The sequence below is a fragment of the Accipiter gentilis genome, chromosome 23, assembly GCF_929443795.1.
Source record: "Accipiter gentilis chromosome 23, bAccGen1.1, whole genome shotgun sequence".
Lineage (NCBI taxonomy): Eukaryota > Metazoa > Chordata > Aves > Accipitriformes > Accipitridae > Astur > Astur gentilis.
In genome coordinates, this window is record NC_064902.1 from 24,633,076 (window position 1) to 24,649,555 (window position 16,480).

The following is a 16,480-nucleotide window of genomic DNA, read 5'->3' on the forward strand; positions in this document are numbered from 1 at the left end:
CATGAAAATACAACTTTGGTTTTGTCTTGAAGACAGTTTGTCATTTTTTCTCTCCTATCAAAACACAGGTCCAATATTGTCTATAGGGAAAAAATATATTGGCAGTTTAGATAAATGAGAATATGTATGCTACTACCAGTCTGACAACGCGCACTGACTCCCACAGAATAGCACGGCAAGAGTTCCTTTTTCCACCTACATTGGTGACACTACATCCCAGCTTACATAATTATGCAGCACCAACTACCAACACATCTATGGTCTGTTTCTACAGAAAGAGACAGAAATGAGGTAATACACAGTTGAAAACCAGGGTTTTTTAATCTCATAGTCACTCAAGAAGGCTTTGAAATATACAGGAGCTTTCTGTAACCAAGGATTGATCAAAGAATGAGAATTAAAATACTTAGATTCCATGGAAACTGTTCTGAGTTTTGCCAGGGTCACCTTTCTTCTGCCCCATAAAGTCTGGAGCGGATGCCATCACTGCAGTGCATCACCATGTTCCCACTGAAAGCAACTGCAAAATTCTCATAAGGGTTCAACAAATACAGCGATTTCAGTGGCAGACAAGGACACTCAGACACTCACACAGCTGAGTCTGCACCTTTCATATTGCATGGGAGGACTATCCTCTAATTCACTGTATGGGACCATTCTCAAGATACGATCTGAACAAAAACAGTAATGCAGTTACATTTATTACATTGTCAGTGTGCCTCCCACATAGGAGGGTTTGTCCTGAATCCTTAGGCGAAAATTTCTCTTTACACCCACTGTCACACATGGTGCCCTGCAGTGCTGGTCTAAATGGGTTTGTGTCTGTCATTCATAAAGGTAACATCTACACCTATTGAAACTGAAAGATGCTTTGGCTCTACGCTTACAGAGCACATCAGGAGTTTTTAGGAGGAAAGCTCCAAGCGAAGCATGGTATTATACTAAGAAACAGCCTTGCTTGGGTATTAGACAAACAGATGTCTTCAGCTACTGTAGGACCTGGCCACTGGCAGGAAATAATTCTGCGAGTGGTGCTTGGACAGATTTCAAGAGCTGAAGCATAGCAGGCTGATTACCGGTTCTCACCTTTCAATCTGAGACCAACTGGGAGAGGTCAGAGCTGCTGCTGACAGGCCAGACATATGGAATTAATTTAAGGGTCTGGCAAACACCTTCACCAAAATATGCTGAAAATTCTGCTATTGAAAGTAGCTCAGCAAGCCGAGTTCATTATTCCACTTGAATCACAAAGTTCTCCCTTGCTATAGGTATTGTTGCAGCATAGAGCTAAGCAAAATCTGTAAAACTGATGTGAGCAGCAAGACACACACCCGGGACCTGGCCACTTGGGTTCCCTGCTGCTGCAGGGAGATCACTGCCTGAAGCTGCACTAGCCAGGTCAGGGCTGTGCACGGCGTGCCCACACTGCTCTGCTGGCACGGAGCCTGTGAGCAGGATGCTCTGTATTGCGCTAGCCAGCAAACCACACTAACTTTATCTACAACTTAGAAAATGCTGCAGTAAAGGTGTAGAGTCACAGGCTGCTTCAGCAGTTGCCAGGGGCATAACACATGAGGATACAAGTTTGTGCAGCCACCATCACACCCCATATCGCAGCACTGTCACTGTGCTGAAAAGACCTTGCAGGGTGCCAGCTACTGCAGAAGTGCAAACATGCCCTAGTGGCTCTCTCTGCTTTAGCTTACTTTTAAGTTCTCATCAAAGAAGCCATTTCACAGAAACTTTCTCCAGTATGTTTATGACCCAAATTCCATGGTTTTAATTCTGTATTTTCAGACTTGAATCACAAGTTAGAAATAAACTGATGGAATAAAACCCACACCTTCCTTCTCCAAGACACACTCTCACACACACATATTTCTCACATGAAAGCAAAGCGACGCTTTAGAAGGCTTAACAGCAAGAGCAGTGCTTCAGGCATCCTGCCTGTTAGTAAAATGTCACAGTGGAATCAGAACGTACGTAGGAAAACAAAAACAAACAGTGTTCTCGCCAGCACGCGCTGCAACTGCGGAAGAACAAGCTGCAGGGACAAGTTGTGTTTACATTTATAAATCCAACGCTGGAAACAGGTAAAGACTATGGGATTTGAAGAAGAGAGGAGGTGGGAAGCGTGCCTCTCCAGCTTCACACAGGTCATACTTTGTCATACTGATGCAGTCATGGCCACGGAAGGTATTTAGGGAGGCCTGTCTCTCTCTCTTTCTCTGCCTTCTGAAAAAAAAATTCGGCAGCTAGTTTTTTATTTAAAAATCAGCTCTAGTGCTGGAAACATGCCAGAGACAATAGCCAGAAGACCAAGGAAATTCAGTACTTTTAATAACAAGGAAAAAAAAAAAGGAAACGGCCACCCATGGTTTGCCACCCAAAGGCAGGTGGATTCTCGCGGCAGTCACGCTCACGCACCGTGTAAGTGCGCAGCTGGCAGAGCACGTTGACCGCTCAGCCAGAGACCTGGGCAGCGGGACCGGGGCCGTGCTCAGTACCGCACCGGGGCCATGCTCAGCACCGCACCGCGGCCACGGCCTAGCAGCGGCCTTGGGACCTGCGACTGCCACCGACAGCCTCCTTCTGTCAACGCTCCACACGGAACACCTAACTGACCGGAGCTGGGCAGGCTATTCGCACGGACCCTTCCTCCTTTCCCTTCATTTTCTGGTTACAGCTGCCTATTTACTCCCCCTCGGCGCAAAACTCCACCTCGCCGTTTTCTCACAGCCAGGCGTCAAACACAGATCTGCTCTCCCGGCGGGAACGTTTCCCGGGCGACAGGCAGCTTCCTTAAGGAGCCTGGGCACGAACGAGCTCCTCCGCACCGCCGCCCTTCGCTCCGTAGGCGGCGCTCTGGGCCGCTCCCCCGGCGGGGCCGGGCTGGGGCCGGGGCCGGGGCCGGGCCGAGCCCCCCCGCGCTCCGCTCCCCCGGTGGGGGACACCCCCATCGGGCAGCAGGGGGCGCTGCCGCCAGCGCGCAGGCGCGGGCGCGGCTCCCGGCCCGGAAGCGGAAGGGGCGGGCCGCGGCGGCGGCGGCAGAGCGCGCTGTTGTCTGTGCCGGCGGCGGGAGGCTCCGGTGCTGCGCGGTGCGGCCCGGCCCGGCCCGGCCCGGCGGTCACCGTCCGCCGGCGTCTCTCGGCTGCGCGGCATGGCGGAAGCGGAGGCGGTCGGCGGCGCGGGGGAGGCCCCGGCCCCGGCCGAGGGGGGCGCGGAGCTCACGGCCGTTATCGGCGCCACCGTGCCCACGGGCTTCGAGCTGACGGCGGCCGAGGAGGTGCAGGAGAAGCTGGGCTCGGCCTCCAGGATCAGCAGGGACCGGGGGAAGATCTACTTCGAGGTCCCGGCCCGGGGCCTGCCGCAGGTCCGCGCGGGCGGGCGGCCCGCTCCGCTCCCTTCCCCGCTCCCCTCCCCGCCGACCCCGGCCCGCTCCCCGCTGGCCCGGGGCCGCGGCCGGCGGCCTTGCTGCCCTGGCTGTGACTAGACTAGCGGTGGTTTTAACGCAAAGGACAGGATCTTAGCCCACCGCGAGCGAAATAGTTTCGTTTTAAAGGCATTCGTTATGAAAAAACACTTGGAAACCCTGCCTCGGCTGTCCTGCCTTCGAGAGCTATATCCAGGCTTATTGTGGTTTTGCAAGGGTAGATGAAGCCAGAGGTGGGGAGCTTAAGTCCGCACAAGGAAGTCTTCCTTCTGGCTTTGCACGTAAAGTGATAATCCCCATATAAACGAAAAAAGTGGAAAAACGCAGTCTTCTAAATCTGGATGTAAGATTACAACATTCTAATTATAATGAACACGGAGTTCCCTGGACATGTGTGGTTAGTAACGTGCCGCTGTGGTTTCTCATTTCTTCTAGGTCCATCGCCTAAGGTCAGTGGATAATTTATTTGTTGTTGTTCAGGAGTTCAAAGACTATCAATTTAAAGAAAATAAGGTGAGTTACTCATCGTTTTTCAATCAGTTCTGGGGTTTGGAGTGTTTTTTTTAATTCAAGACGAGTTTCAGAAAGTACTCTGTTTCATGAACAAGTTGTCTTTATTATTTTATTTGTGATATTATCCCAGTTCCTCTGTACTGGCTTGTAAAATGGAAGTGCAGTCGCGTTGTCTAACATAATTTCTTCAGTTAAATATGCTGTGTAGGCAAAATCTAGGATCAGAGCCGATACCATGCTTGTAGGTCACACTTAGACTGAAGTATCACTTCAGTTGCTTATTTTAGCATTAGCTCTTTATTTGATGAGACAAATGATGAAATACTACGGGTCCTGTGACTTTTAAGTGCAGTTCTGTTTAGTTATGGCAAAAATCTCACAAAAAGCTGTAAGCTTCGCTTAAATGTATAGTGGGTTACATGTTTAGGAAACTAATTTGAGAGACTTAAAAAAAGGATAGTTTTTAAAGAGATGGAATGACTTCAAAGCACAACTTTTTTTGTCTTTTAAAGGAAGATGCTCTAAAGGATTTGGAAGATTTGGTTAAAAAACTGCCTTGGACCGATCCATTGAAAGTTTGGGAGCTGAACAACAGCTTAAAAAAGAAAAAGACAAAACGCAAAAAACATAATCTGCAGAGTACTGCAAGCAAAGAGAAGTTGAATGAGGATGGACAAGGGGAAGGAACAGATCAAAAAGACGCTAGTAAACAGGAGGGCTGTGCCCAAAACGCTGCAGGTGTAGAACCTGCTAGCGGCCAGGATACAGAAAAGACACAAGGAGTGGCATCCCAAAATGGGGAAGAGGAGGAGGAGGAGGATAATGAACAAGCAGATGCTAAAGACGAATTGCAGGCGGGTTCTGGGAGTGAGACCAAGGTTGGTGACAGTAAGACAAGCGAAGGAGAGGCGAAGGTGTTGAAGTTCCGTGTTACGTGCAACAGAGCAGGAGACAAGCACAGTTTCACGTCAAACGAGGCTGCGAGAGACTTCGGTGGAGCTGTGCAGGAGCACTTCCAGTGGAAAGCTGACATGACTAACTTTGATGTAGAGGTATAGTGTTGTGCCTTGGAAGTACATTTCTATGTACTGCATTTCTATTGTAAAAATTCTTAGTTCTTAATGCTGGCGCTTAGAGATCTCCAAAATGCCTTCAAAAGATGACTCTGGAACTAAAAACTGGTAACGCTGAAATTACAGCCTCCTCAGAAGCATTCCTTTCACTGACGCATTATGTGTGTCCTCAGATCTCACCACTTGCTACTGCTTTGGCTATCCATAATAATAATCATCTCTTTTGTGGCCCAGTGTGGGCACCCCTCCTCTTCCTCGGGTCCCTCTTTTGCTCTGCAAGCACTGTTGTTCTTCTCCTCAGGTTAACTGATTACCACTACACCCAATGCAGCTGAGCTGGTGCTCAAAAGTTTTCTGCTCTCCCTCAACCACAGCAAAAGCACTGGTACTGAGTGTTACCTCCTCCTATAGCATTTGGTCTCATTCATATTTAAGTATAATGTAGGTGCCTTCTGCTTTACCTTTACCCTCATTAAATCTTTCCTTAATCCATTGGTTTATATCGGTGTAAGAAGTTAACAGAAGATATTCCCTCTAGAAGCTGTAGTTTTATGGGTGAAGGGGACAAAAAGGGTTAACATTAACTGTCCAGTGTTTATTTTTTATCATAGGGAAAGCAGAGATTTGGAAAAGACGACCAACAGATGTGGTCCATCAATGGCGCAGGACCACCATTTCTGAGGGGCAGAAAAACTGACTTTTTCTTGCAAGTCTATTAAGGGCTGGCCCACTGTCCTGTAACAATATTTTCACCTTCCAAATTAGCATGGTGGAGGGACCAGGAATATGATTTTTATTGCTGTTTTGCAAATGCTTCACTGTGACTTGCAGGACTTACCCGACTTCTCCCCCATACTTATAAAAGAAAACTTCTTTAAAAGCATAATGGTTACAGCACTTTTTGAAGTCTTGTGTAAAAGATTCTGTGTGAATGAGAAAATGCTCGTTCTCATTCTGTGTGAATGAGAAAATGTGTGAATGCTCTCCTGAATTTTGTCCATTGTTGCCATTAAAATGGTGCATTGCTTTTCTTCCAAGGATGCTCTTTTACACCTATTTCCTGTTTTTTTTAAATTACCATCCAAGATTCTCATAAATACCTACCAGGCATACTATGGAAAACTTCTATTACTCCTGAAATTTAGTTCAAGTTTTTTCTTTAGGTTCTTCTGAATATTCACAATAATGAAGTAGTTGTGGGTATTGCATTAACTGAAGAGAGTCTTCACAGAAGAAATATTACACATTTTGGACCCACAACTCTTCGTTCAACTCTTGCTTATGGCATGCTTAGGTCAGTGCGATTGCATAGTATTATATTATTCTCAGTTAACAAGTCATTTTGTTTCAGAAATTAGATCCTTCATCCCCCCCCACTGCTTCCTCAAAAGCCATTTCTGTTAATTCTTGGAAAAAGAAAAAAAAAAAGAAAAAAAAAAAAAATAAAGCATAGTTGCTGAAACAGTGTTCTTCGTAATTAACAGTGGATGTTTTCCGGCTAGTAAATGTTTTCAGTGTTAACCAGTTTTCAAAATACTGTATCACGTTCTTGAAAGTATTTCACTGTATTGCTGCTTATAAAATGCTAATTAATGAATGGAAAAAATAATCACATAGAAGTTTTTTTGTTAGAAGGGTAGAATTGGAGTGATTAAAATAGTTCAGTTTTCCTTCCTTAAGGAAATTCACGTGTTTGAGACTTTTTCTCTTTTGTCACCATATCTTTTTTTTTCTGTTTGTCAGACTCTGTGATCCACAGCCAACGGATATCATAGTTGATCCCATGTGTGGTACAGGTGCAATACCAATAGAGGTGATTCTTCCTTTATTTTTTGACTTAATAAAACTTGACAGTATCTGCAACTGACTAATACGTGTAAGTTTTCTTGGTTATAACTGAATAGCGAACTCCAAAAGTATCTCACCAACTTTTAAACAGATACAAACACACTTTTTGTAAATGACCTCATTTTCCTTCCTAAAGCTGTAGCAGGAAGAAACTAGAACCAGAAGTATTTTGAGCTTTTAAGGTGCATAATACCTCTAACAGGTATCTGTTACGGAATTTTAAAATCATTGACATCCACTTCCAGTTGCTTTGTTGTATTCTGTCATATTTGAGTAATTCTATTTGTTTTGTTTTGAATTAAGCAGTGTTGATGCTAGTGTTGCTTATTATCAATATTTCCACCCCAGGGAGCTACAGAATGGCCTAGCTGCTACCATATTGCTGGTGATAACAACCCACAAGCTGTAAAAAGAGCAGCAAACAACATCTGTTCTTTACTAAAGAAAAATGAGAATAAGGAAAGGTGAGAAGAGTACCAGTGATTTTCTTTTCCTGCAGTATTGTATGTAAAGAAATCCATTTTGCATTGATGCATCTCACTATCTTATTTGTATTTTCCTGTTCATTCTTTTGCTAACATTCTAGACCTCCTCAATTTAAAAATATTCTCAGTAAATCATGTCTGAGATAAGTGTCTTTGCACTTGCAGCAGTACTTCCCTGGGCATACCCTTAGACATCATTCAGTGGGATATTTGCAACCTCCCTTTGCGGACTGGTTCTGTGGACATTATTGTGACAGACATGCCATTTGGAAAGAGGTGAGGTATCGCTGGTAAAGTTACTGCGCTTAACTGCCACTACTGCATGTGCTTGCCTGTCCAGGGTTAGGGTTCTCTCTGGCTAGCCTAATTAAGAAGTATTAATGTACTCCATATTAAAAATGCAGGACAAAATTAATAGTGAATGTGGTCCTGAATGAACTAATCCATGCCTGAAAGACCAACAACTGTTAACTATTTTTCAATGATCACAAAGGCGATCCTAATTTATTTTGCAGGATAGGGTCAAAGAAGAAGAACTGGGATCTCTATCCAGCCTGCCTTATGGAGATGGGCAGGATCTGCACACCAGGGACAGGCAGGGCTGCGCTGCTTACGCAGGACAAGAAATGCTTTGCCAAGGTATGTTCTGAGAGAAAATCAAACTTATTTACACTTGAAAATATATCGAGGAAAAAAATTGTAAGCTGACTTCATTACAGAAGATGATCTATTTTTAAAGCAATAATAAGTAACATTTAAATGCAGTTTTAGACCTGAAGAGTCATTTGACATTGCCATCAGATGAGATTTAGAATAATCAAAAATAATTTCAAAAGCAAATTTACCCTTATTGTCTTGTCTTGAAGCTGCCACCACTCTTTGGCTGTTTTTTTGGATTGCAGGCCTTGTCACGAATGGGACACATCTGGCGCAAAGGTCAGACCGTATGGGTGAATGTAGGGGGACTTCATGCTGCAGTGTACCTTCTGAAACGCACCTGGGAAAGAGCAGAAGAAAAAAGGTCATTCTGGTAACCTGCATGGAAGAAGACAAGACACACCTCTGGAATTTGTTGAATAGCAGTCTGGTAAAGCAGACATCTGAGACCATAAGTCTGACAATTCCTGAGGGGGGGAAAAAAACCCAAACAAACAACAAACCACCTATGTAGAAATTGTAACATGAATATTAAACCAGGGATCAACTTGAGACCTACTAGTTATACTATGTGTTCTGAAACATTGTTATTTAAATCACCTCTTTCCTCCCTGCCACCCAAACTGAAATTCAGTAGTGGAATTAGCAATGCTTTCCTTTGCCTGAGTCTTCTTTACTGTGTCCACTGTATTTTTCATTTAAATGTTCATTTCCTCTGCTTATAGTAGAAAACATGTTGAGGCAGCTTTGGAGGTAACAGTTAATTTATTTCCCAAACTGTAGAAATTGTATATGTATCTTAAAATGACTAACAGGACTACTAAGACTGTCATCTTGAAGGGTTTAGAGGTAGTATCTCTTTAATGTAGGATTTTTTGAAATTGAAGTTTTCTAATTTATGCCATTGCCCAAATGTAAACTAAGAATTATAAACCAGTATCTGTTTTTTCATGGTCTGATAAGCAAATGCCAGTTAGTAAAGAGCATGCTGGTGCTACTGTTCTCTTTCTGTTACCTCAACTTAGTGCTAATTGTTAGCAAATATCCATATTTTAATGTACCACTGCTGTGGGTGAGGGGGGTAACACGCACAGCCTTAGCAAACTGTCTGTAGTTACTATTCGAGAACAGATATACTTTTAGCAATTATATTAAAAAGTTCATGTTTTCATTGTCTACTGTAGACACACCAAGGTGGCAATATGTTTAAATTTATTAGGTGATTTAACTGCCGTAGTTATGCCACAACATTTACAAAAATATATTACCTGTTGAATAACTTGAAGTTGCAAATATTTTTTTCTTCCGTGAATATACTGTGATTTCTCAAGCCTCTTGCTCTTTGCTCATCAGAGGTTGAAAACACTAGTTACCAGTTTGCCATTTTTATTGAAGTGCATTCATGCTAAGTATGTGTGTTTAGAGGTGAATTAACAAGTATTAAAGTTTTAGAAATTTTGCATAGGAGATGAGTCTTAATTGTATTCTTTTTCTGGTCCGTGTCCAGCCCTTTATTTACTACAGAGTTGTCTTTCTGGATAAAATAGTGCCAACAGTGTCCACTTAATTCTTTCCCATACTGCATGGTTTATGTGACAGCGTCAAGGTGATGCAGACAGTTGTTGCATGAGGTAGCTATCTAAATACTCCTGCTCTAGTGAACTCTACAGCTTAACCTGCATGTATTACATTCTTAAAATGCACTAACACCTTGGTGGTTTGTTACTGTGGGGTTTTTTGTTTGTTTTTTTTTTTTCTAAAGGAAAGCCAAGCACAGTAATATTTTAAGACCTTACAAGGTGCATTTTGAAGTATTTTTATTTCTTGAGTTAAAGATTAGAATGAGATTAGTAAAATGCCAGCCATCCCTTTTGGCCTGAAACATGACAGGATCGTGTTTTGGTTTTTAAGCCAGAGCTAACATTAGATTCAAATTGGGTTGATGCAACTTAGCAAACTAGGCTTTAACTAACATCAGGAAATGGGAATTAAGATTATTGACCGCTGCAGATAACTTATATTTGTCTCAGTAAAATGTATGGCCTCACATAATTGTGCCATACTTCATAGGAAACCATAAGTTTGAAACCATTAAAGAATGTGGGAATGGGAAGATGTACAGTGATATATCTCTGCTCTCTCACAAATCTGTGCTCCAAGTTGTACAATTTGAAGCAGTTTCTCTTAAAGATTGCAATTCTGTTTTTATGGAAGATTGGTACCAGACACTGAGGAGTAACAGCTTTTTTTCAATTAAGACAATCAGCCTCATTGTTTATGTATGCTGTGTAATCCCACAATGCTGCGCAGTTTCTTGTTTCTTACAGTATCAGTAACGACCTGAAACACGTGCCCCTTCCATGATGTGACTTCACTGTTTTCCTCTCACAGAAGGAAAGTGGGGGAAGTGACTTCTTCCGAACAAGGGCCAGCCAGGAAGCCTCCCTGACAGTTCTTGCACGTTCAGCTGTACTGGAAAAAAGCGTTAACGGACAGATGATGGCCCCTCGCCATCATTCTCTACCAATTTACATACTTAGCCCTTGCAGGCTGCTAGAGGGAGAAATTACAGAAGGACCCCTCACCTAAGTCTTGTTGCAGAACGAGAAGTATCCTAAAAGCAGGAGCTGGTAAGAGGTGTTGAGACATACAAGGAAAAGGCACCGTCTCGATACTTTGAGCACTGTCACCTGCAGCGACTGCGGAGAAAAACACGCTAAACTGCCTCAACACGTGAAGTGCTGCGTTTTGAGGGGTGTCTGCTGTCACATACTTGAAAAAGCAAATCGTCATCCGAGGAGGCTTACCCTTCTTTCCAGAAAGGCTGAAGCCCTTTGCGTGTAGAGGAGCCTTAAAGCCGTCAGTGCTCCAAGTCAGGTATTTGTTCAAAGGGGTTGGCCCGGAGCCCTGCCAGAGCAGCTCCGGCCCGGGCTGTGCCTGCCGGCTGGCGGGATCCCCGGCGGGACTGTGCCTGCCGGCTGGCGGGATCCCCGGCGGGACCGTCCCTGCCGCGGGGCCGTCCAAGCGGTTTCCAGCTGCAGCCCGGGGGCTGGGAGCACATCCCCCCGCTAGACCCGGCATTCGGCGCTCCGGCCCGGCGACCCGTTTTCCAGCCGGAACGCAGACAGGGCCGATCTTTCCCAGCGCTGTGCCCTCAGGGCGGACCGCAAGGCTGGCGGGCCTCCAAACGCCGCCAGCCGGGGCCGTGCCCTCCGGCGCGGTGGCCCCAAGGGCCGCCCCGGCACCGCAAGGCCGCGCTCCCGCCGCCCCGGGGATCGCCCCTCACGGCGCGGCGACGCGCATGCGCCAGGCTACCAACCACCCACCCCACCCCCCCCGCGCATGCGCGTCGCCGGGCCGCCGCGGCTGGGAGCGGGTGAGGGGATGTCGCCGCCGGGGCCGGGGCCGGAGGACGGCGGCGGCGGCGGGCCGTGCCTGCGCTCCGTCAACACGCGTGAGCTCTCCGAGGTGGTCTTCAACAACCGCAGCCCCCGCTCCGTCCTCCCCGTCTGGGTGGATTTCGAGGGCAGGCCGCGCTGCTACCCGGTCCTGCAGCCGCGCACCGGGCGGATCATGCACAGCTACCGGGGTGGGTCTGCGGGAGCCGGGCTGCGGCGGGGGGGCGGGCTGCGGCCTGCCTTCTGCCGGCGGGCACCGCCGGGGTGAGCTGGCGGCGGCGGCGGCGGGCCTGCCCCGGGCCTCCCCGGCCGGCTGCGAGCGGCTCTGCGGGAAGCAGCAGCCCGCCCTCCGTGACAGGGCGGCTCGGCCGCGGAGGCCAGCGGGCGGCCCCGCTTGGCTTCCCTCGCCGCCCCCCTGCTCGGTGACATCCCCCGAACCGGCGGCCCCCGAACCGCTGGGTTCCTTCCGCTGCCCCGCCAGACCGCCGGGTAACGAGCGCGGTAACGGCTGCGCCGCCGCCGTGTTCTCTCTCTCGCAGGTCACCTCTGGCTGTTCCGGGACGCGGGGACGAACGACGGGCTCCTCGTCAACCAGCAGGAGCTGTTCGTGGCGGCTCCCAACGTGAACACAGCAGACATCACCCTGCCAGGTAAACTGACGGGCCCGCGTGTGCCGTGGGAAGCGGCGGGTTTCGTACTCGATCGCTGCGGACTGCAGCGTGAGGACCGAGAGAGAGATCGAGCGCTCCAGTAATAAAACCTGCCTCAAAACCGGGAAGAGGCGGTGAGGGTTGCTGGATAGAGCGGTGCGGTTGCGTTGAATAGAGCTGTTGCCAGTCCTCTCGTTTTCAAGACGTCTCTGATGGGTTTCGTAAGGTGCCTCCAGAGGGGGAACGGCAAGTCCTTTTCCTCTCTTTCTAGCGAGTCTAGCGCGTTTTGAGTAACACCGCCGTGCGTTACGTTACGTTCTGTATTTGCGTACTTGGAGAAGTGCTCTCTGCGTTGGAGGCAGCAGCTAACGAGAGCCCTTGTGACGAGGTCGTATGTGTGTGTTTGTTTTTAACCTCAGTGTTCACCCTGAAAGAGAGATGTCTCCAGGTTGTTCGCAGTCTGGTCAAACCGATGGACTACAGGAAACTGGACATTGTTCGATCGTTATATGAAGAGCTGGAAGATCATCCTGATATTAGGAAGGATCTTCAGCGGCTTTCTCTGGAGAGAAGTGAAACGTTGAGGAACGGAATTCTGGAATAACATGACGACTCACTCCAGACTCTTCAAGTAGCAAACCACTGAGTTTAAGCAGGCAGGGATAGTCACCGTGAAACATGCCAAGAACTAACATCTGTATTTTAAGTTCTGAAACACAAATTCAGTTAAATTGTGGAAAACTTGCTGTGATGGTAAGTCAGACCCAAAAGACTAAAGAGCACACAGAAGTACATTAGGTTCCCAATGGTTCAATTCTGTTCTTCATTAGACGTATTGCAAGCTGATGATTGTAGAGGCCTTGCACAGGTGAAGCTCAGAGAAGTTTTATTTGGAACACTGCATATGGACCAGGTCATATCTGGTCTTCAAGAGGTCAGGTCATCTCTTTGGAGAATATGTGTACAGATCAGCGTTCTCTGTATTAGAAAGTAAATACACCAAGGATTAGTTTAATCCAGACTCTAATGATTGTAAGTGGCAGATCAACACCAGTTTAGCTTAAGTAATTTGTTTCCGATGGAATTTCACTCTCTCACGCTTAGCCTAGATTTGCCTGTGAATCACAAAGCGTGGGGGGTGTTTGTGTACACAAGGGTTTCCATCACCACCTTCTGAGGACCTGACCTAAAATGTTATGTTGGTGGACAGATGACGTGTGTAAGTCCTTGGGGTTTTTTCAGCCTCTTGCCTTTGCATTTATAAACCCATGTCATATCAACTCTGAGGCTGACACGTTTTTACGCAGATCATACCCTGAATGCCTTATTTGTCCTTTGTGATTGGATTCTTGCCTAGCTGATCTCAAGGTGATCCAACCCAGTCAGCCGTATAGACTGGATCCTAGCTTGGGGACACTTTTCTCCTCCGCAGCTGCTTCCCCAGCTGCCTGTATAGGCATATCGGGTAGCATTCCTAGAAGGTAGATGGTCCGAGTTCTACCTTTTCCCATTGCAATGCAATAGTTCAGGTCGTAGTGGGAGGCCTTTTTGGGGAGCATGGACCACTCAAGCTGCTTGTGTCTCCTAAGGAACAGACAGGAGACCATATCAGCTTGTATGGGCCTGTTGTTAGATCCAGCTCACAGACAGATCTATGCTTTATTACAGGCTAGATAAGCAAAGAAAACATTTCTTTACCTATATTCTGTTCCCCCCATACCTCAATTAGAATGTATTTGTGCGAATGTACACGTGTAATTCAAAGCAGCGTAGTTTTTAGCAGATATGTGAATTGTCCACCAAGTAACCGATGTAGTGCTGTTCAATGTTAGAAGCGGATTGATAGGAGATTATAGCAGGTTATTTCTGTGGCATACGTTTCTTTCCAGTTTTATGTTCTAAGAAACACAGCTGTGAAACTGAGAATATCAACGTACTCTGTAAGTATGAAATGTCTCCCCTTTTTGTAGACTTGTTTTTCTTACATATTTGAAGTGTATGAATTGATCTTTGTCATAAAAATGTAAATCCATGGTAATTTTACTCTTAATTCTGTCAAATAACTTCACAGCACTTGTGACTGTATGCTTGTATTCCTGCTGTACTCCTGGAAGTTGTTGTAGTTGATCAGTAACAGGTACTTTTGAATTGAGTTTACAAACTGTTCAGCCCCCTGTTGCTGCAGGACTGTGTTGTGGCTAACACTAAACTGTTATCACAACTTTAGGCAGTGTCTGTGCGTGATCGTCGCTACATGACGATTTCTGCTTTTACCACCTTTTGCAGTTCTCTTTCAGAGAAGAGTGCGCCTGTGCAGGCCTCGGGAGCAGACATCAGTAAGTTGCCCAGCTCCTAGGGAGCCCTTGGGTTAAGAGGGTGCTGCACTGTGCCCGTGCAGGCAGGGTCCTACGGGTGCCTGGGAGGAGTTTCTCTCCTGACGTCCTTGTGATGCTGTGCGTTAGGATTAACATGGCAGTACTGCCAGCCAGTTGCAGAAAACCGGCCTGCTCGACTCTGTAGTTTTTCTTCTAATGTAGTAGGTATTAGGTCTTAGGTTTAACACATCTGTACATACCACAAACATTCTGTATATTTCTGATTTATGTGGGGTCTGTGATCTCTTGTGTTGCTTATTAGGCTAATTTAAATTGATTCCATTAGTCTGTGAGTTCTTCCAGTGTACAGCCAGTTGGTGATACTTTCCTTCTACAATGTTTATCACCGCTAATGGATCAGATTCCTTGGATTCCTGCATGTTAGCAGACAAAAAAGCATACTTAAGTATCTGTGACTTGCCAAAAACAAACATGAAAACTACCTCATGATCTCATCACTCATTGGAGCATCCTGCCTTTGCTTAACTTTTAGTTACATCTACTGAATTCCAAGGCAACTTAAATCCTTAGCCAAAAGCAGCTCCTGATAGGCAACAATTAGTTGAGAATGCTTTGTGTTAATTTGCTGTGGTTCAGCACTCTTTCAAAGATTGACTTAAGGGTGGTTTGTTACAGTGTAGAAATGAACCAAAGATCCATCAGTCCCTGGACAGCCTGACTGATGAGGGTACGCCCAAAGCAGGAATTGTTGGATTGTTTCTTAATGACTGTTCAATTTTCATTGCATAAAAATGCAGAAACAATTGTCAGGGTAGAGACCATCCTTCAACTATGTGCTGTCATCTGCTGTCACATATCTACACAGTCTCTACCACCTTTCCCTCATCAGTTTGTTTTAAAAGTGAAACATTTAATTCTCTGGAAGACTGTGTACATTTATCCACAGAATCCCAGGTAGAAGGTGGCATTTCCCTGAATCCTTGAGGCATGTGAGTCCTAGGACAGGAATTTGGCAAACCTTGCTTCAGTTCTTTAGCATTTCATTTAAGCACAGATGCTGTCCTTGCACAGCAGGCCAGCTCCTCTCGATCCCCTCCTGAGGTAGCAAATGCCTCATTTGCAGAACAGAGGCCAGATAGGGACTTTCGGATTCCACACCAGGCAGATGTCTCAAAGTCAGGCACTGTAGCATCTGATTTTTAGTACCAAAGTACATTAGTTGGATCTAGCTTCACAACTTTATACTATCATTTCATTCTGCCAACAGTAGCTGACTACTCTTTGCACAGCCACTAAGAAGGAGTAGGAAGTATTTTATTTTTAAAATAATTGCCTCTTGCTTAATATATAGCAAGAGGCAATCCATGCTTGAAATCTTTACTTTCCCTATACAAGGTAACAAAGGAAATTCTGTTTCCATTTTGCAGATGAAAATGAGTTGTCCAAAGTTATGCAAGAAGTCTGGGAGAGGAAGGGACTGAACACAAATACAAAGCACGATGCAGAACCCTGTTCATGCAGCTGCCACCCCTATTCCTCCCACATGTTTTCTTGCAGTGTGGATACATTTCCTTGTGATGTGAATTCTGTAACTCCTTAGATAATTTTAGCTCTCGCATACTAAGTGTTGATTTTCCTGTTGACAAATCAAGAAATACCTCTTTTTCCCCTATACGTCAGGTATAAAAACTTAGCAACTTCCTCTCTAAGATAAGAAGCACTTAAAAACATCTTTCACAAATAGCTGACAGGGTTTTGTTTTTACAGTCCACTGAGTCACATCTGATGTTACATTTACTCCTCTTACCACAATCTGACAGTACTGTTACAGGTCTTTCTGCTTCTGTCTTGTCTTTTTAACCCACACAGCAGTGATTGTGAGTATGTTAAATAACACCTTCCTTTACCTGGGCTTGTCATAAGAGTCCAATTATCAAATGCTTACAAGACCCTACCATGGACTAGTTTAGTAATAACTTCAGCCCAGCTGTGTATCTTTTTTTTTTTTTTTTTTTTTTAACTTAGAGGCATTCTAGCATAAAAACGATTTGATTACATATTGTCTTTGGAATGCAATAGTTCATAAT

General features: G+C 45.6%; 3 protein-coding genes across 3 annotated transcripts in view; 2 read left to right on the forward strand and 1 right to left on the reverse strand.

Moving 5' to 3' along the window:
• The window catches only part of SRGAP3 (SLIT-ROBO Rho GTPase activating protein 3), a 182,250-nt gene extending 173,996 nt beyond the window's left edge, over positions 1 to 8,254 (reverse strand). Inside the window, exon 1 of the mRNA XM_049827128.1 lies at positions 8,198 to 8,254. The gene's annotated coding sequence lies outside the window, so the exon portion shown is untranslated. The remainder of the gene's footprint in view (positions 1 to 8,197) is intronic.
• THUMPD3 (THUMP domain containing 3) lies at positions 3,082 to 8,484 on the forward strand. Its single transcript, XM_049827136.1, has 9 exons — positions 3,082 to 3,373; positions 3,869 to 3,946; positions 4,459 to 4,998; positions 6,183 to 6,313; positions 6,763 to 6,832; positions 7,216 to 7,331; positions 7,518 to 7,628; positions 7,868 to 7,991; positions 8,255 to 8,484. The coding sequence occupies exons 1-9, from the start codon at positions 3,161 to 3,163 to the stop codon at positions 8,384 to 8,386; spliced, it is 1,515 nt and encodes a 504-aa protein (XP_049683093.1). The 5' UTR covers positions 3,082 to 3,160; the 3' UTR covers positions 8,387 to 8,484.
• A 2,863-nt stretch (positions 8,485 to 11,347) lies between these two features.
• Positions 11,348 to 14,137, forward strand: VHL (von Hippel-Lindau tumor suppressor). The gene is made up of 3 exons (XM_049827137.1): positions 11,348 to 11,598; positions 11,947 to 12,057; positions 12,477 to 14,137. The coding sequence occupies exons 1-3, from the start codon at positions 11,352 to 11,354 to the stop codon at positions 12,659 to 12,661; spliced, it is 543 nt and encodes a 180-aa protein (XP_049683094.1). The 5' UTR covers positions 11,348 to 11,351; the 3' UTR covers positions 12,662 to 14,137.
• Positions 14,138 to 16,480: the final 2,343 nt, after the last annotated feature.

Bases quoted from the DNA above. Each gene is read 5' to 3' on its own strand.
- THUMPD3 (XM_049827136.1), top strand. From the start codon at position 3,161: ATGGCGGAAGCGGAGGCGGTCGGCGGCGCGGGGGAGGCCCCGGCCCCG. The intron at 3,947-4,458 runs GTGAGTTACTCA...TGTCTTTTAAAG, and splicing joins ATCAATTTAAAGAAAATAAG to GAAGATGCTCTAAAGGATTT. The intron at 7,629-7,867 runs GTGAGGTATCGC...TTTATTTTGCAG, and splicing joins GACATGCCATTTGGAAAGAG to GATAGGGTCAAAGAAGAAGA.
- VHL (XM_049827137.1), top strand. From the start codon at position 11,352: ATGCGCGTCGCCGGGCCGCCGCGGCTGGGAGCGGGTGAGGGGATGTCG. The intron at 11,599-11,946 runs GTGGGTCTGCGG...TCTCTCTCGCAG, and splicing joins GATCATGCACAGCTACCGGG to GTCACCTCTGGCTGTTCCGG. The intron at 12,058-12,476 runs GTAAACTGACGG...TTTTAACCTCAG, and splicing joins AGCAGACATCACCCTGCCAG to TGTTCACCCTGAAAGAGAGA.